Here is a 20,147-nt window from a genome sequence, read left to right as displayed (position 1 = left end):
CATGCAAATTCTTAAGCCAACTTAGAGACCACAATCAGAATTTTGAGAAACAACTCTCATTTGAGCCTATTAATTTCTATTGGAATTTTTGTTTGAATAAAATGTATTGGCATTTATTGATTTGGACAATGTGGGTCACAGCCCAGAGTGCCATTTGATCGAGGCCACGAGCACTTACAAAAATGGTCAGATGTGCCTCAAACTACGTTTCTAATTACTAATTAGCATGGCCATTCAGAAAGAATGTATGGCCATAAATCACTACTAGGCTATTTCCATTTTTCTTGTTTATCTGTTTTTGTTTTGTTTTTTGTTTTTTTTGAGGTATAAAAACTGTATTTGCCATTTCTAGTTCAAAATTTAAAATACTAATTTTGGTCAAAACCAAGCTGGATTATTTTAAACTAAACAGAGATTGTTTAAAACACAATCTGAGATTTCTGAAAATGTATTTTAATCTTGTGAAAAACAAACAAAAAATTTTGATTTTTGCTATTTTAATAGATAAAAGGGGTACTGCTTGAAAGACTATAGTACATACAGTATCCAGAGCTGGAATGTGTTGTTATATACTTTAAAACACAGTTTGAACATTGTGTAACCTTTATTTTTTATTTAGCAAACAAAAAGGTGAAGGATCTAATTGATGAATTTTTCAAGCTGCTTGACCGGACAGCTGACACAAGCAAGGATTATGTTTTAAAATTTTGTGACTCTGAAGAATACCTCAGAAAGTGAGTTTCTCGCTGTTTTTGTTCATGTCAATAATAGAGATGCTTCTGTTTTTGAACTGCAGTTTTGATTTTTTTTTCAACGATGTGTTGTTTAGTTTTGTTGTTCTGTAGAGTGATTTTTCTTTAATCTCTCTTTGTAGTGAAGACCTTTTTGGCTTGCACGAGAGAGTGCAGATGTATCACAAGTCAAAAATGGTGATTAATCTTCGACTGGTCCACATAAACCACCTGAAACGTCATCTGGCCAGAGATGTGAGTCAATTTAAAATTCCCTTCCTGATCCGGCTTACAATTCAAATTATTGACCATAAAGGGCCAGTCTTATCTTTAAACGTCAAATGCTGCTCTTGCAAATGCTGAGCAGGTTTAGTGCCATTATAAGATTAATTGTGGCTGTAAAAACCTCAACCCTGACGTTTTTACTTGGTTTTTTGTTTTGTTTACACACACACCTGGTATTTGAGAGCATGAATCTGAATAAAGGAGAACTGTTTGTGGCCATGGGGAAAACGTGGGGTTTTAATCTCTGTATACAACATTAACTGTTTAAAGCTGGTATTGTTTGCTCAGGCTGAGGATGATAAAATGGAGTACAAGCTGTGCCAGTTCCTGCGTACTGTCAGTTTCCACTGCACCGCCAAGTGAGATCACAAGATATTGTGCATATCTTGCCTGCTTTTGATAACGGTGTCAAGCATAGCTCAACTCAGCCACTGTGTTTGTAAAAAATAACTAGGCTGACATCTGTGTGTGTTTTTATCATTCCTCCCAGGTTGAGCATGGAGAATGTGCTCAGTACCTACAACAGACATGTGGCAGAACTTTTGAGCAGTCAGGTTAGTGGAAAGAACCAGTCTGGTCTATATTGCCTTCATGAGAAAGCTGGCTTTTTAATGTTTTTCCTCACCTGAGTCTTGTCTTGTCATGGCTTTAGTCTAATAAGAATATCCCTTTGGTTGCAACCAATGTTCGCATCATCAGTAATCTTCTAGCTGGGCTTACCTGTCAGGAGTTGGAGGATGCCATCGACAGGCTTAACAGAATCTGTCATGGACCTCTGGTAGGTGGTCTGCAGAGGTTTGTTACATTTTTTGCATGTTTAGCTTAGTTATCACTTTATTAAACTATAAGCACATCTGACAGTCCATGGTTTACCATTTTAACTTGTTAAACCTGTATTAGGTTAAATACAGCACCTTGCAAATTAAACATTCTCATTTTGGTGCAACCTGGAGATTTGGAACCAAAATCTCCAACGTATTTTATTAGAATTTTATGTGATAAGCCAACACAGAGTAGTGCACAAATGGTTATCTTTTGTTGTTTACCTTAGTTCTGTCTTTTGTTAGTCTATTTCATTTATATCTTAGCAATTTGGATCACCTATAAGAAAACAAGTGACCATTAAATGACACAAGAAGCTATTAGTTGAAACTGCTCTAAGCTAGTGACCAGGGGAGATGGAGCTTTTTTCTAGGCTCTGGGAGAGTCTCCTTCTTTCTGTGAGGTCCACTGGAACTTTAAATGATTTCAAACCTCTTTTAAAAATTCATCTTTTCAAACTGGCTTTTAAGTCCAGAGCACGCAACCATGACACCATTCCTTGCTTCTTCTATGCCTTTTATTGCTGATTTTATTGCTTATATTGTCATAATGGTATTTTATTGCTTATCGTTTTCGTTATCTTATTTTTATCTTCAGTATTTTTTTTTACCTGGTAGCCTTTTGGTTTGCAATGTGCTTTATAAAAAAATAAAATAATAATAATAAATAGACGTCATTATTATAGTAACGTGGCCTACCTACTTTAATCCTGGATGCAGTCTTGATTCAAAAAAGCCAATCACACAATTAGGACTCCGTCTTGAGAAATCATTTTTGTTACCAGACATCGATTGGTTGTACACTCCATAAAACTACCTTCTAGCAGAGGGGCAGGAAGGAAGAGATTCTTGAAAGAAAGTGTTTAGGAGTCCCATCTGCAGTTTGTGACAGCCTATGTAAGGGACTCAGGCAACATGTGGAAGCAGATTCTCTGGTCAAATCAGACTAGAATGAACTTTTGGCCTAGATGCAAAACAGCATGTGCGGTTGAAAAGAAACACTTCCCATCACACCGACACACACCATCCCCATGGTGAAAGATTTGATAACATGGATGATACACTTAAAAAAGAACTACGGGTGATTTACTTTCCCACTCAGTTATGTACTACTTTGTGTTGGTCTTTCACACAATAAAACATTAACCATAGAAGCTTATAGTTGCATTTTTATATAATGTGAAAAAGGTAAAGTATTATGAATACCTTTGCAATCACTGAATGCAAACTTGTCTTTAACCACACATACGAAATTACAATGCATATTTCTCTTTTACAGAGCTATGATAAAATAATGGAGCGTGAAGCTGGTGAGTTTCTATAGTGGCAGTGTTGTCTATGTATTTGGAAAGACATTTATAAAGCAGTATTCAAGGTCGATATTTGTAACTGAATAGCCGAATAAAACTTGACTTGATGTCTGCTTAACCCTGCTCATATTTGTCCCTTATTTTTAGTCTTTACAGTTATTTTTTCCACTTACTAGCTGTTTTGATTTTCTGTATGTAATGAAAAGGTACATTCATGAAATTATAGTCATAACAGTTTGTATAGTTCCTGCTAATATTAGAGCTAATACTAATATTACTACAAATAATAATACATTTAAAAAATGTAAAATAAAAAAAACATAGAAACATATGCTGAATAATTTACGTTATTTCGGTGAAGATTAATAGATAATATTACAAAGAAAAGTTAAAAGGGCAAAAAATAAAACAAAGATAGGGAAAAATAATAAAGTAATGGCCTAATTAAACAAAGATATTGACAGATGTAAATTAAAACAGCTAGACAAACAGAAACTTCAGTTTACGCCTCATATATCTATTGTTGGCATACTAATTATTATTTTTATCATCATCAAGTGCTACACACTACTTGGACCAGATGTAACAAAGGCCCAACATGAGTATGGTGTGAACCGAAGGATAAATACCTGGAAAAGCACCTCATGCTCACTGTTAAGCATGGTGGAGGATCTGAAATGCTGTGGGCCTGTTTCTCCTCCAGAGGCCCTGGGAATTTAGTCAGAGTCCATGATATCACAACGTTTTAAAATACCTGAAGTTTTTACTTAGAAATCTAGTTAAACCCTACCAGAAAACCTCTGTCATTATTGGGTCTAAGCAGAATAATTATCCAAATCAACACAGAATAAACACAGAAACGATTCATTAGTCACATAAAATAACTTTCTCCTATGGCCATCTTTTTCCCCAGACCTAAATCCTAAACAAAACTAGTGGGGTGAGCTGAAGAAAAGAGAGAACCTAGGATTCCGGATGATCCAGAGAGACTATGAAAAAAGGAATAGCCTGAGCCCCCTAACTTTCTATGCGCTACAAAAATGGCATATCATCTTCTGCCAAGATAATATCCCATCCTCTTTGCATTAGGGGTTGACCGAAGTATTGACAGCAGTGATAAAAATAAACGCAGCACCAGAGATTTTGTTTTTTAAAACAATTGTTTCTTATTTTTTTCTTTGATGGTAGAAGGTTGTTTTAATTCCCTAACATGATTCACTCTGAATGATTTAAAACACTGACTTGTATGACACAGGACCAAGTAAAGGGTCTTAAACTATTGATTTGTTCTGTTTCTGTACTGCAGCCATGGTCATGCTCAACGGGGCGCTGCTCAAAGTGCTCCAAATATATTTTGACAATTTCCAGTCAGAATTCAGATCGCACAGACTTATCGGCAGACCCCAAACCCTTGACGTTGATGGCAATCATGAGATCTTGCAGTTCAGTATAGCATCTATCTACAAACTAAATGCAAGCTGGAGGATGTATGTACACACACAAACTCATTGCTTTTCATGCATGCAAAACAGAAACTGATGATGCACAAATCTGTCTTTTGCCTCCTTTTTTTTCCACAATTATAGTTATGAAAGCTTTTCAGTTTCCTGTGACTTGACGTACGGAGAAACAAAGATCTGTGAGACCGGCGTTTCAGAAAACATCAACATAGCCTTGTCACAGGGAAACAACATCTGTTGTAATCGCCTGTAAGGGCAAAAATCTGTCTCTTCTATAAATGCAATGTTTTTCTCTGTGTCCCTAATACTTTGTGATTTTCAGATGCAGATTAAAATATGAACAATACTCAGAAGTCAGCTTTTTTTTCTATTTCAGGATGGTGTTTCCTGTTCGAGTAAATGGGTTGCCGTATGAGTGCATGCTGACATTTCGCCTCAAAGGCACAAAGCGAGGGAGAAACCCAGAACTTTTATGCTGGGCCGTGCTGCCCCTCTACAGCGACAGGTGGGTTTAAACTTCATGGAAAGTCCTGTAAGCTTTTGCTTACCTTACAAAATTTAAAGGCACTTTACTTAAAAAAAACTAAAATAATAAAAACAACTATCTGAATCCATGTTTAGACCAGGTTGAAAGCTTTATATTTTCTTTTCATATTATACAGGTCCTTCTCAAAATATTAGCATATTGTGATAAAGTTCATTATTTTCCATAATGTAATGATGAAAATTTAACATTCATATATTTTAGATTCATTGCACACTAACTGAAATATTTCAGGTCTTTTATTGTCTTAATACGGATGATTTTGGCATACAGCTCATGAAAACCCAAAATTCCTATCTCACAAAATTAGCATATTTCATCCGACCAATAAAAGAAAAGTGTTTTTAATACAAAAAACGTCAACCTTCAAATAATCATGTACAGTTATGCACTCAATACTTGGTCGGGAATCCTTTTGCAGAAGTGACTGCTTCAATGCGGCGTGGCATGGAGGCAATCAGCCTGTGGCACTGCTGAGGTCTTATGGAGGCCCAGGATGCTTCGATAGCGGCCTTTAGCTCATCCAGAGTGTTGGGTCTTGAGTCTCTCAACGTTCTCTTCACAATATCCCACAGATTCTCTATGGGGTTCAGGTCAGGAGAGTTGGCAGGCCAATTGAGCACAGTGATACCATGGTCAGTAAACCATTTACCAGTGGTTTTGGCACTGTGAGCAGGTGCCAGGTCGTGCTGAAAAATGAAATCTTCATCTCCATAAAGCTTTTCAGCAGATGGAAGCATGAAGTGCTCCAAAATCTCCTGATAGCTAGCTGCATTGACCCTGCCCTTGATAAAACACAGTGGACCAACACCAGCAGCTGACACGGCACCCCAGACCATCACTGACTGTGGGTACTTGACACTGGACTTCTGGCATTTTGGCATTTCGTTCTCCCCAGTCTTCCTCCAGACTCTGGCACCTTGATTTCCGAATGACATGCAGAATTTGCTTTCATCCGAAAAAAGTACTTTGGACCACTGAGCAACAGTCCAGTACTGCTTCTCTGTAGCCCAGGTCAGGCGCTTCTGCTGCCGTTTCTGGTTCAAAAGTGGCTTGACCTGGGGAATGCGGCACCTGTAGCCCATTTCCTGCACACGCCTGTGCACGGTGGCTCTGGATGTTTCTACTCCAGACTCAGTCCACTGCTTCCGCAGGTCCCCCAAGGTCTGGAATTGGCCCTTCTCCACAATCTTCCTCAGGGTCCGGTCACCTCTTCTCGTTGTGCAGCGTTTTCTGCCACACTTTTTCCTTCCCACAGACTTCCCACTGAGGTGCCTTGATACAGCACTCTGAGAACAGTCTATTCGTTCAGAAATTTCTTTCTGTGTCTTACCCTCTTGCTTGAGGGTGTCAATAGTGGCCTTCTGGACAGCAGTCAGGTCGGCAGTCTTACCCATGATTGGGGTTTTGAGTGATGAACCAGGCTGGGAGTTTTAAAGGCCTCAGGAATCTTTTGCAGGTGTTTAGAGTTAACTCGTTGATTCAGATGATTAGGTTCATAGCTCGTTTAGAGACCCTTTTAATGATATGCTAATTTTGTGAGATAGGAATTTTGGGTTTTCATGAGCTGTATGCCAAAATCATCCGTATTAAGACAATAAAAGACCTGAAATATTTCAGTTAGTGTGCAATGAATCTAAAATATATGAATGTTAAATTTTCATCATTACATTATGGAAAATAATTAACTTTATCACAATATGCTAATATTTTGAGAAGGACCTGTATAAACAAAATTATTATCAAAGCCCATTGTGGTGTAGAAACAACCAATTACGTCAAGAAGACACTTTTAAAGGTCTTCTCCCTTCAATACAATTTCTGTAATGCACCAGTACAAAGGAGCATTAAAACAGCCCCACAGCATGATGCTACCACAACTATGCTTGACTGTTGGTACACTTGGCTCCTACAAACATTTTTCTTGTCATTGTGTTCCAAATAGCCCAGTGTGTGTCTTGTTGGACCATACATTGTTTTTCCAGTGGAGCCTAAAGGTGCTGATTATGGAGCAGGGCCTTATTTTTGGCTTGGCACACACTCCACACATGGTAATGTAGCATTGGCTTCATTGTAGACAGCAACACCGCGTTCCAGCAGTATCTGGTCACTGGCAGAGTGAACCTTTATGGATTTCCAGTTGTTCCCAACAACCTAATTAATTTCCTTTCATGTGAGGGTGACAGTTTAGATCTTCCTCCAGATCTGGACAAAGTGGTGAAACTTGTAGTTACGTATAGTTATCTTATTGATGGTCTTAGAATGAGCACGTGTTTTGAAATGTCTTCAAAAGACTTTGACATTCTTGTTGGGATAGACAGTGATAAATTAAAAAAGTATGTAAGTAAAAATAGCAATTTCATAACACAAAAAAGTAATACCGATTAACATATTGTTTTAATTTCTAAACTAAGATATAAGTAACAATGTTTAAATGAACACCTGCTACATTTAGTGGTAGTTTTTAAGCGCTCATTGCAGAGAATATTACACCCCTTTTGCCATTCTGCTCTTTATAGAGAAACACAAGTATGACAAGCTGTTATTGGCTGGGTAATTAGTTGGGCTATCAGCTCAGGTAGAGCCTGCTGATCAGATATGCTGCTTGCATCTTGCCAGATGTAGTTTTGCCTCAATAGGTTAGTGTAATAGATTAATGCACTTTTCGTTTCCACACCCTGACTATCTGGATTTTTACCCACTGGAAATATTTTTAAACAGCTTTATTTGCTGTTGCATGAATGAGAAAATGTAGTAGTTTAGGTTTTTGCAGCTAGCTGACCAGCAGTGCTGAGTAACAGGTGGGGGAACACCGTGCCACTCTTTGCTCCATATAGCTGAAGAAATCGTCAAGAGCTCTGGTACTTTCTCTGACATACCATTAAAAGGTCTTTTAACTATTGTAACGGTGTGACATCAAATGTTAACGGCTTTAGAAAAGTAACTTTTTAAGACCTCAGGGTACTAAAATTGAGCCTGAGCATCACAGTGATTATTGTTAATAGGCCTTGGCCTTGACAAGTTAAAATACCTGCCAGAACCTTCAGCATTACTTCATAAAAGATTTAGGCAGATGTAGCACTATATAATAGCCTGGATGTGTAGTGACCCTGTATACATTAGAGAAAATCTACTTAGAATTTCAAGTTGTGCTCACAATTCTTGTCTTTGACTTTATATCATCTTAACTCTCTGAAAAACTTAACTGAAATTAAATTAAAGCTCAAAATGAGTATGACATCAATGCTTATGATGTATATACAGGATATAAACTGTATAATTTACTCTCTGTCTGTTCAGAACCCTTCTCAGAGGAACTGTCCTGCTCAGTATGTCCTCTCTTGCTGAACTGCCTTTTCCTCCATCCCCTGCACTGTCCGACAGCCACAGACAGCCCAAAGGAGTCATACTGCAGGTCAGTAGTACCGGACAACACGACCTCACTCTGACTATATGATCAAAATAGTTTCTCACATATTATTCTTTTCTATAGCTTGAATTTGAAGACCAGTTTGAGTGGGAATACCAGAGACCCATTGCTCTTCCGGAGTCAATCACCTTTACTCAGCCTTGTGATGAAGTGCAAAGAAAAATGTTGGAGATTTCCAAAAAGAATTGTGTCTGCTTGTAAGTAGTAAATTTCAGAATAACAGGGATTCAGATTATCTTTTTTATATAAACCCTTCGCTGACTTGTCTTTGTATTATCAGCCTGACAGAAAATGAGAAGTCTTTCCTGTGGAGCAAACACTATTGTAGTGACAAAAGAAGCACCTTCCTCCACCTGCTGCTCAGTGGAGTCCCCCGGTGGCAGCCTGAAGACTTGACGGAAATCTACACTGTGGTAGACAACTGGCTCATTCATCTGCCCGAGGAGGCTCTTTTCCTGCTTACTCCCAGGTAAACAGAGCTGTAGAGACTCAGGAAACATGATGTAGCTTGTTTCAACTGTTTTAGCTTTTTAGTAAATCTTTATCCTTGACTACAGCGGAGGCAAACCAGATATTTACATATACTTTATAACAAGACATCAAATCTATTTTTTTCACTGTGTGACAAAAGATTTCCTTTTTCAGCTCTGTTGATATTTACAAAATTTGGCCCTATGCTTAGGATGGTTGTCCATCTGGATGACCCATCTGTGCCCAACTTTAACCTCCTGGCTGATGTCTTGATATGATGCTTCAATATTTCCACCTGATAATCTTTCATCAAGATTTTGTGAAGTGCAACAGTCTCTATTACAGCAACACAACCTCTCTACATGATGCTGACAAACTAGTTTTTCCTGTTTAGATGATGTTCTCAATGTTCTATGTGTCCCTCTTTTTCCTACAATTGTAACAATAATTATTGTGACTGAACACTTCTTTAGCTGCACTGGCCACACTGTAATCTGGCTTTTATGTTGCTTTTAGAGTAAAGACCTTCTTATTGCCATGTAGTCTTTCAGCTCATGTTGGTACAGAAATTGTTTCACACTCTCTTTCTGGGTTCTTCACAAGGTCTGCTGCTTTTGTTCTGGGGTCGAAACAGAAATTGCTAATCAAAGAACACTCATTTTTGGGGCACAGAACCTGTCTCCACACTAAAGAGTTTGATGACTGGACGTTTCCATGGTGTTTATACTTGCATATAATTGTTTGAACAGATGAATGTGCCACCTTCTGGCATTTCAGAAATTGTTTTCCAGGATGAAATAGGACTTGTGGAGGTCCCCAAATTTCTTCCGGATATCGTTGTTGATTTTTTTATTTATTTATTTTTTGTGTCGTCAAACAACAATGAATGTTTTTGAGGTGTGGCCTTAAAATACACCTACAGGTGTTCCTTTGCTTAACTCAAATGATGTGAATTAAGCTTGAGGTTTATCAAGCCATGATACGTAATATCGGCGCTTCCAACAAATTGTTTGATTCCATAGTACTCTAAATGGAAACTTCTAACTTTGAAGAAAGAAACAAAACAAAATCTCTCTCTATATTCTGGCATTTAGCGAGTTGAAATCATTTTGGTAATCCTCAGTATTTTAAAACTGGAAAGGTTTAGTCTCATTAAATGTCAGGGACTGGAAAATAAGCCTATGGGTCTTTTTATAGAGTGGTGTATCTGGTTTTAGCTGCATGTCATTCTTTAGAAAGCAGTTACTGCCCTGGACTGGATTAATTGTTGTAGCATTTAGCCTTCAAGGCGATTGTGTGCATTTCATGAACGTATAGCTTGTACTGACACACTAACTGCTTTACTGTTCCTTTTAGCTAAGATGCTCATCGTCCCTTTGAAATATGTTTATTTCTTGCTTTTTTAAAACCTCTCTTTCAGTTTTCCAGATGAGACTGTTCGGAAAGCTGCTGTTGACTACTTTGGACAGATTCCAGATGGAGAGTTCGAGTTGTTTCTGCCACAGCTGGTCCAGGTAAGGAAAGTAACACAAAGCTTTTACAACGTTTACAGGAAGCTATCATATATTGATAAGTGGATGATCATTTCGTCTGTCCTGCAGGCTCTGAAGAACGAGTGGAAACTTGATGGACCTCTGGTGATGCTGCTGTTGGAGAGATCCCTTAAGAACATACGGATTGCTCAGCAACTATACTGGTGAGTCAGACTTTAATTTGGGAGCACATCGACTCTGATTATGCACCAATGCACAGTCTGAATCCAGCTTTCATTTAGAATAATAGAGAAATGTCAGCTGATAAACTAACAGTGTTTTGCATGCTGATATTTACACAAAATTTTGATGTTTGTCTGGGAAAAAAGATAAAATGATGACGGGATACAATAGTTTATGGAACCAACTTTAGTAGTCGTTTTATGGGTGGCCTTCATCATTGTGGTCCTCTTCTTTACGATGTAGTTTGACAATTAGACATTTAGCATTTCAGTCAAGATAAGGTCTTTTTACGTATATTTACCTCTTTATACGCATATTTACGTAGAAGACTAAACGTTTGACTCCAGAATACATTTGTACGGAGCAGGTCACTGTCGACTCCATGACTGCAGGTGCCAGGGAGTGAGAAATGACGCAAAATGTCCCCAAACCATGACCCCTCTACCTCCTTGCTTGATATTTGATAAGTTTGTGTTCGAAATGTCAGGTTATTTTGTCTCCATCAAGCATAGCACCTTCCGTTATTGTCATACACCTTTGGCCTAATCTGTCCTAAGGACAAGTCTTGCTGTTCGAGTTATACTGGTAAATCTGTTGACAGGGAAGGTACATTCTCCTTCAACACCTCCGAACAAGCCATATCTGTTCAGTTTCAATTATACTATCATAAACTTTTATATTTAATGTTATAAGTGAGGTTTGTAGAATCTGAGAAGGAGGTCTTCCATTTTTTGCAGTTCTCCAAGCAAAAATAATTATCCGATCTTACAGTGAAATTGGTGTGATGTCCATTTCTAAAAAGATTTCCAGCAGCCTGAAATGTTTTGTCTTGTAAACCTTCTCTCTGTAGTATGATGGATTTTAAATTATTTGAAAAATAACTTTTTACCCTTCCCAGATTGATAGGCAACAACAATTGCTTATCTACGATCATTGCTGATCTCTTTCCTGTGCAAATACTCACATGTATGGTCCAGACCAGTACGATGTCTAGACTACTGCTTTTATAGAGTGCTTTTAAACTGCAGGATCTGGGTGCTACCTTCCCTCTTAAACCATATGGAAGAAAATTCCTCATTTGTAATAATCCTAATTGTTTTTGGTATACAGACGTCTGTTCTAATGCAGTTTTTACAGATTTCTTTGTTAACATGTTTATTTATTTTTTTTAAATAACAGGCTGTTGGAGGACACCAACACCGACTGCTACTTCCAGAGCTGGTTTAATAAAGTTCAGGCTGCCTTGTTGCTCTGCTGTGGTCACGCCCTGAGGAAGGAGCTGGAACATGAAAGTCGTCTGGTGCAACTGCTCGTTCAGGTGGCCCAAAAAATTCACTCTGCTGACAAGTCTCAACGTAAGGTTTGTAAAAGGATCTCATGTGGCCTTTCATCTGAATACCCAAGTCCATAAGAGAATTGGTAAGCCATTTTCTTTGGTTATACATTTTGTAGCTTTGGATTCTTTTTGCAGAATGTTTTGAACAGAGAAAAGGCAGTTATCGATGAGTTATTCCGGGGTGGCATCACCTGCCGCCTACCTCTAGATCCTGCAGTCAGTGTGAAAGCAGTCGACTTGGATGTAAGCATGCTCTCCACTATATGATACTGCAAAAAATCTGGGTCGGTTTTGCCGAGGTGGTTACTCTTGGGTGCTCTTCTCGCAGGCCTGTAAATTCTACAGCTCCAACGCTGCTCCTCTGGGGGTCACGTTCATTTGTGATGACTCTCTGGCTAAAAACAACAGTGTCATTTGCAAGGTTAGTAAAGATTCAATTAAACTCTTCCTCACAACCACAAATGTTGCAACAATGCAAACATGTTTTTCTTGTCTGTTCATAGGAAAATGTGTTTATTTTCAATTTAAGTGTCTGACAGTGTTGTAGAAATTACAGTTTTCTGTCAAATCTCTCCAGAGCGCGAAGATGTCACTGGAATCTGCCCTTAGATGCTAATGTATTTTGTGATTGGCTCTTTGAAAAGAGCCATACAGAGATATGATTTGAAAACCATATCTTTTACGAAAAAACAAAGCAGAAATATAAAATTCACTGTGAGCAGGCACCAGACCTGCTGCTACACATGCTCAAAAATTTTATTTTCAGAAACAGCCTGTGGTTTTCAAAAGATTCCCATTTATTCAGACCTTTGCCTCTAGTGTGATTTACCTCTCTGTATGAGAGGAAGTAAAGTGTAAAGATTGTTCCTAACAGAAAATTTGACTTTTCAAAGGAAAGCTGCAGATACTCGTCAAAATAACAGTCTTGGGTTCTTCATTTTTAAGGAGAAATGACCACGTAAGACAGATCTATTCCCTCAGAATTTTTTATTTACAGGGTTGAAATTATTACAAGTGTAGGTTAAAAATTCAATTGTGCTTTTTTAGTCTTTCAGTTAGGTCCAGGCTCCTATTAGCCTTTAAAAGCCAAAGCTGATGTATGTTGTGCATAAAACAGGCATGACAGACTGCTCTGGGAAGCCCGAGGAATTTTCTTCTGGACCTTTGTAGTTGTTGGTTCTTGATTGGTACCCTAATGTAGAAAACAGCTCACATATACACATAATATGATGTTCAGACAGGGGATAACCTGCGTCAGGACATGCTGGTTCTTCAGATAGTCCGTGTGATGGACTGGGTGTGGCTCCAGGAGGGGCTGGACCTGCAGATGATTATGTACCGTTGTCTCTCTACGGGCAGGGATCAGGGTAAAGGATTCTTATTGGCTTATAATTTCAGGTTTTCTGAGACTGCCTTTAATTAAATTGCTTGTGGTCATCAGGTCTGGTGGAACTGGTGCCGGAGGCTGTGACCCTGGGAAAGATTCATCAGGAGTGGGGTCTGAGTGGGACACTTCGAGAAGACACTTTGGAGAAATGGTTCCACATGTTAAACAAAACTAAAGAGGGCTATGAAAAGGTTGAACTTTAAGGCAATGCAGATATTTGACAGTTATGTATATTTGGTCTTTTTTTGCATCCACCTTCTTCTGTGCATGTGCAGGCAGTGACAAACTTCATCCAATCATGCGCGGGGTGGTGTGTAGCCACCTTCATCCTGGGAATCTGTGATCGCCACAATGACAACATCATGCTGAAGCACAGTGGCCACATGTTCCACATTGACTTTGGCAAGATCATGGGAAACGCTCAGAAGTTTGTAAACTTTAAAAGGCAAGTTGGTGGATAAGGCGATTTTAGTTGGGGCAATGATTAGACAACAGAACAACACATGAAAGCCAGATAATAATAAATCAGCAAAAATCTTCTCTCACATAATACCAGGGACAGAAAACCCTTTGTTTTCACATCTGAGATGCAGCACTTCATCACAGGAGGTGGAGAGAAACCTCAGCGCTTGCATCGCTTTGTGGAGCTCTGCTGTGAAGCTTATAACATCATCAGAAGTCGCTCTGCACTGATTCTGAGCATGTTGGAGCTGGTAAGACTTTTTAAATCAAACACTTGAACATCCTGAACTTTTTCACATTTTGTCAAGTCACATCCTTACCCTCACATTATCATCACATTTGCTTCCTGCTGATGAGAAGCATCCCTAGAGCATGATTCCGCCTCTGCCATGTCTAACTGTGGGGATTGTGTGTCCAGGATGCTATGCACTGTAGCTTTCCACCACAAATAGCTTTTAGCATTTAGAATAATTTTACTTTCATCGGAACAGGGTACCATTCACATGATTGTTGGTTCTTCTACACAGTTTGTAGAAAATTGCAAACAGGACTTCTTTATGAGTTTCTTAGCTACTTCCAAAAAGGTCAGCGTTGTGGAGTGGATGCCTAATAGTTGTCCTGTTGTTAATTTCTCTGCACTGGGTTTTACTTAGCAATATCAAAGTAAAGAGGGACTGAATAGAAATAAATATTCAGATTTTTCAATAAAAATATAGAAAATATTGAAAGTCATGCATCATTTTCCCTCTAATTCACAATTAAGTGCTATATTTTATCACATAAAATCTCTCTAAATAACAATAAAGTTTTGGGTTGTAATGTGACAACATGTGAAAGAGTTCAGGGGGTATTAACCCCACTGCAAGGCACCGTAAATGCTAATGGTCCACCTGAGGACATGTGGATATTAATGATATGGATTTTCCAGATGCTTTCTGCAGGAATGCCAGAACTGAAGGACCTAAATGACTTGCAGTTTGTCCAGAACAACCTTAGACCTCATGACACCGACCTAGAAGCCACTTCCTACTTTACAAAGTAAATTAACGGGTCATCCATGATCATATAACACAGGTTCCTAGAGGACGTATATTTTGTCTCCATTTATACTCATCAGGTGATTTCCTCTGCTGTAGAAAAATCAAGGAGAGTATGGACTGTGTGGCTGTCAAGTTTAACTTCTTCACCCACGCCATGGCTCAGCCAAAGAAACAACAGACAATACCCCAGGACAACATTCCTGCTCCGAGTACCAACATCCAGGAAGCTGTCATCCAGGATTTCTCTGTCAAGGGACGAGTTGTGGTGAGGCAACCTGTTGGCTATTTGTGTGTTTAGCAATGAAATATCACCAAACACGTTCTGTAGATGATAATCCCACTGATAATCAACTGACTATTCTTTCCTGTGTGTTTGCTCTATCATATGGTCTTCTTAGAAACAGTGAAGTGTTCAGAAAGCATATTTCCCTACAGTCGAGTGGTGTGATATTTGTATTTGTTGGAGTTTTACTGCTCTTTGATGAGAAGAGGCTTTCTTATGACAGGTTTAGTCATTTGGAGGCACTGATTTTCTTTTCCCATAAGAACTTTTAACAAAAACAACCTAACAAAAATCAATTGGTAATATTTTAATCCCGTCAACCTGCCCGTCTGTTGCAACAGTCTGTGGCTTATGATAATTCTCTTTATTTCTTGTGCAGCTTCACATTTGTTCTTCTGTGTGTGAATTGCAGACCTACAACCTAAAGATAACCATTGATGATGGTTTTTTGACAAGTCAGAAGACCTTTGGGCAGTTTGAACTGATTCATAGACGGCTCCAGACATACTTCATTGAATCTAAGCTGCCGCAGTGGGTAGAACAAACACATTTTATGTTTTATGACTTGTTTATCTGTATTGGTAATCTTTTGACCAATATTTATAACCTGCACATCTTTTTTTCTCATTAAGGTTTCCGAGCTGGTATCAAATGTCATTTACCCCACAGAGGAGGCAGGCTCTGCTGAATACTTACTTAAAAGAGCTTTTTGAGGGACCGTGCAAAGGAGTTAGTGTCTAATCTCAGAGGACAGATTTTCATAATGCCATCAAATCCGAAAATTCTTACTTTGAAATGTCTCCTTGTGTCATGTGCAGGATGAATATGTCTGCAGCTTGTTCCTAGATGGTCCCGCAGCCAATAAAAATGTGACAATAGGTAATATTAAAGTACAAGTGAAGAATAATTGTACCATGACTTTGAGATTTGATGTACGCTCCGTGATGTGTTGCAGGAGGCGGTCCTCAGATCCAGCTGCATATTTCTTACTCTCACTGCAAGCTCTCTGTGTTGGTGAAACACCTGCAGAACATTGTTAGTTTCCATCATTCTCAGTACTAAGTTGTGAGTTTTGATGAAATAAAAAGAATAAAACAGACTCTAACTTGGTTCTCTCTTGTTGTGCTGTATGTTTTTTTTAACAGAAGTTGCCAAATGGCTCGAACCCTGATGCCTACGTGATTACACGGCTAAGACCAGACCCCCAACAGATCTCCAAGAAGAAGACGAAGGTGGTCAGTAACAATGACCACCCTACCTTCAACGAGCTGGTAAAGTCCACCATTCTTACCTCAAATTTTATTGCTGAGGTTCTTGAACTTTACATTTAAAAGTCCTAATCTGGTTTCTACAAAAATGAAAAGATATAGAACTTTAAGCCTACAACTGGTTGTTACCCCAAGCTGCTGACAGTAAAGAGTAATGTAATTTTATAAGTAAATTCAGCTTAAACGTGATTAACTTCATTGCTTTTTGTGGATCAGCAAAAAAAGCACCTTCTATTGAGCAAGGTTTATCATTTATTTCTAAGGAATGATCTGGCTCTACTTATACTGCTACGAAAGCGTGCATCTTTCTGTGCTGATGATTTATTGTTGAAGGAGGGCGGAGTTTCTAAAGATAGCAAGCTGCCATCAACTTGTGTGCATCATCTCTGTTTTGAAATGACTCATTGATAAGTTGGCTCATACCATGTTTACTTTACTGCTCCAGTTAATTGTACAGAATGAGTTGGTCTCCTGCTTCCTTAACTAAGAGCTTTGCTTTGAAAACACGGATGTTGATCTGAATCAGATATGAGCCTATGCTCTGCAGTTCACATCACAGATGAACAGTTTGCAGAAGCAACCGATAAGGTATCTTTGCTGCACTTTCACTATCGACATAAATGTAAAGAGGCCACCATCACCCCAGAAAAGGTCAGATTTGTTAGATCGCATCCACAAATGATTCCCTTTTATAGATATGTCCAATTTCATGATACCCTTTGCATTTCCTGCTTTGGATTGAAATACTAGGGCCCTATAAATAGGGATTAGGATGGGTCCGGATTGAATTGCAATTCCCTTCATCGCACATTTATGTCACCAACTGCCAATAACACAATAAACATAGATCATTCAACCAGGTCATCTGAGATTTTTAAAATGACACGTCATAGAGTAGGCCTTTTTCTATATTTGACAGCTAAGCTCCTCCCAGGTGCTTGTAATTATTTCTGAAAAGGTCATGCACTATCAGACCAGTGAGGACTAAACCCAGGGACCCAGTTTATTCTGCTTGAGTTACCAAAAACCAGTGCTAAGTCAAAATAAAAACAGAACATTTTTAATATTAAATCAGAAAGAAACCAAACAAATCTTCACCAGAAAAATGAGAGAAGATCAGCAGGAAGAACAGAAGGAAAATAGTTGTTACATAAAAAATAAGATGTATCCCAAACTAGAATACAGAATATCCATAAAAGGGCTGCCACTAACAAAATACAGCAAGCAGTAAATAAAAGAATTAAAACCAGAGAATTACAAAACATCCCGTGACACCTTTTAATAACCACATTATCAAATAAAAATACATCTTTAATCTTTTTTTTTTCCAGACAGTAAATCACCATATATTTTATTCAGACTTTATGTTTATCATAACTAATGTCAATAGTTTAGGTATTCAAGACCAAAAAAATCATAATTATCAGATGGGTATTCTGCAAGGAAAGCTAAACAAAAACTGGGTTTCTTTTGCATAACCAAGCTAAAAAAAAAAAAAAGCCAAAACTCCTCTCGGAGACATCAGCTACAATAACGAGTGGTAGAAGCTCTGTTCCTTTTCAAATGGAAAGGGGCTTCATTCCAGGCACCTTCTGCTCATAGGACATCGGTCTCACTAATAAACATTTCATTGCTATGACAAAGAGAAAAGAGGAATGCTGGAAGACTGTTACTTAAACAAATTGGCATGTTTAAAGTGCCTGTGACATCAAATTGTCATGATAAATCCAATTACATTTGTGTAAAGGAAACATTGATACAATATTTTAAAAAGGTAATTCATGCCACTGAAATGAACGATTGTTGAGATATATGGTCATAAATATCACTAAAAAGGCATTTCCAGACTACTCCTTAGAGATTTTGTTGCGCTCTTTTATGACGTCCGAGGGGAACCCCTGCAGGTAAACTGACTGCTGCTACAATGACCAGCAACACAGACAGCAGCGAAGAATCTGATATTTCTTTAGACATATTTCAGTCACGATCAGAGAGAGACGCAGCAGAGTCAGACGAACAAATTCAGCTTTAATCAGATGGCAAACCACAAGTGCTGCGGCCTGCGGACATCGACCAGAATCTATTTTTACCGGATGCCGGAGCACGGCCAGAGTCAATATGCATTAATCATAACGCACCTCCAGGAAACAGAACCAGCACAATATTCAGATTTTCAAAATAATTCACTAAAGACGGACTACATCTCGCTATATTGATAAATACACACATACATTTATACATACATGTGTATGTGTTAGCATTTGTCAACATTAGATCAGTTATTGGGTGAACTAAGGTATTATAAACCGACCAATTAAACATTAAATGCACCAAATTAAGCAACAAATGAACTCAGGGAACAAAACACATGAAAATATCTGGATTCATAAAACAAAAAATGAAGCAGTTTAACTTCCACAGAATGAGCTGTTTTGGACTTGCTACCTCATTTATCACTGGCTTTTATTGCACAATCTGTGTATGGTTCTTGAAGCTCCTCTGGGCTATACAGTGGACTGGACCGGAGCAGATACAGTGTAAATCCATGGATACAGTAAATATACGGCACTGAGTGAAACAACCGGAGGTAAAGTGAGCAGCAGCAGACACAAGGGATGATTCAAGGTCTGAAGACACTACCTGGTGTGTCATTTTTTTTTTACTTTATAGTAGAAACTTTAGAGAAACTAATTTAAATATGTCGTATGTGCCTGTAATTTCTTGTTTTAATAATAGTTGCAATAACTGCCAATATCTTAATGTACTTTTACAACAAGGAAGTATTCTTACCTGCTGAGCCTTGATCCATTTAGCAACAGCAGCAACATGCTTTTCTTTGGCGATCTTTTCACATCAGATGGTCTGAACAGCAAGGTTTTAGACTTTAGAACATTTAAGGATTGCTAAACAAGACTGCAGTAAAATAACAATTTTATTATTGATCATTTAGAAATATTGTCATATAAAATATTTGGTGTTTTGATCACCTTTTTTTAATACTAAGGTGACTTGGAAATCAGAAATGGCCACATTTAGAACTTTTTAAGCAAGGCTTCAATTCATTTTGTTGATAAGAATGAGTGTTTTTTAACTATGTGGTTCACGAGTGGTACTTAAATGCACCATCCTGGACCATCTGCTTGTTTTGCCACAGAAGGCCTTGTAGGTGCGCAAACAGGGAGAACCTGGTCTGAAACGGAGGGCTATGAAATAAAACTTAACCAGAAGACAAAACCACTGATTTTTAACCAATTATCACTAAATGAGCTCAAACACTAAGCTATTTCCTCAAGTAAACTTATCACAAGGACAAAATAACGGTTATTACCCCAACCAGAAAATTGTTCCATAATCATGAGATAAGGATTGAAAACTTTTTATAGCAGAGACAGCTGACCATTTTTTAAGCATTATATCTTTGAGATAAATGTCTTGTGTTGAGCTCATACAACTAAAAACGTGTCTTCTATAAATGACAGCTTATTAGCTACAATATAAGAATTTATTTAGTTTTTTTAATATCCATTATTCTTCAGTGTATGTGGTTCTTTCTCATTTTTGCGCTTGCTTTTGCAACAGCTCCAGGGGTCTGGTGGTTTTCTTG

At 38.2% G+C, this 20,147-nt stretch overlaps 1 protein-coding gene across 3 annotated transcripts in view; it reads left to right on the top strand.

Moving 5' to 3' along the window:
* pik3c2g (phosphatidylinositol-4-phosphate 3-kinase catalytic subunit type 2 gamma) overlaps positions 1-20,147 on the top strand; it is a 31,991-nt gene that overhangs the window by 4,486 nt on the left and 7,358 nt on the right. For all 3 annotated transcript variants that reach the window (XM_047391153.1, XM_047391136.1, XM_047391145.1), the window contains 28 exons: positions 620-734; positions 875-986; positions 1,305-1,375; positions 1,507-1,570; positions 1,669-1,794; positions 3,117-3,147; positions 4,454-4,634; positions 4,734-4,856; positions 4,984-5,112; positions 8,452-8,566; positions 8,645-8,778; positions 8,862-9,050; positions 10,473-10,566; positions 10,654-10,748; positions 11,947-12,127; positions 12,239-12,346; positions 12,432-12,524; positions 13,341-13,470; positions 13,545-13,681; positions 13,766-13,935; positions 14,047-14,203; positions 14,881-14,990; positions 15,089-15,257; positions 15,688-15,806; positions 15,908-16,004; positions 16,094-16,154; positions 16,231-16,310; positions 16,421-16,546. In XM_047391153.1, the coding sequence (XP_047247109.1) occupies positions 620-734; positions 875-986; positions 1,305-1,375; positions 1,507-1,570; positions 1,669-1,794; positions 3,117-3,147; positions 4,454-4,634; positions 4,734-4,856; positions 4,984-5,112; positions 8,452-8,566; positions 8,645-8,778; positions 8,862-9,050; positions 10,473-10,566; positions 10,654-10,748; positions 11,947-12,127; positions 12,239-12,346; positions 12,432-12,524; positions 13,341-13,470; positions 13,545-13,681; positions 13,766-13,935; positions 14,047-14,203; positions 14,881-14,990; positions 15,089-15,257; positions 15,688-15,806; positions 15,908-16,004; positions 16,094-16,154; positions 16,231-16,310; positions 16,421-16,546 (3,317 nt within the window). The remainder of the gene's footprint in view (positions 1-619; positions 735-874; positions 987-1,304; positions 1,376-1,506; positions 1,571-1,668; positions 1,795-3,116; positions 3,148-4,453; positions 4,635-4,733; positions 4,857-4,983; positions 5,113-8,451; positions 8,567-8,644; positions 8,779-8,861; positions 9,051-10,472; positions 10,567-10,653; positions 10,749-11,946; positions 12,128-12,238; positions 12,347-12,431; positions 12,525-13,340; positions 13,471-13,544; positions 13,682-13,765; positions 13,936-14,046; positions 14,204-14,880; positions 14,991-15,088; positions 15,258-15,687; positions 15,807-15,907; positions 16,005-16,093; positions 16,155-16,230; positions 16,311-16,420; positions 16,547-20,147) is intronic.

Source organism: Girardinichthys multiradiatus, chromosome 2 (assembly GCF_021462225.1).
Source record: "Girardinichthys multiradiatus isolate DD_20200921_A chromosome 2, DD_fGirMul_XY1, whole genome shotgun sequence".
NCBI lineage: Eukaryota > Metazoa > Chordata > Actinopteri > Cyprinodontiformes > Goodeidae > Girardinichthys > Girardinichthys multiradiatus.
The sequence above is the reverse complement of the archived record's forward strand: the minus strand, read 5'-3'. Positions and strand labels throughout refer to the sequence as shown.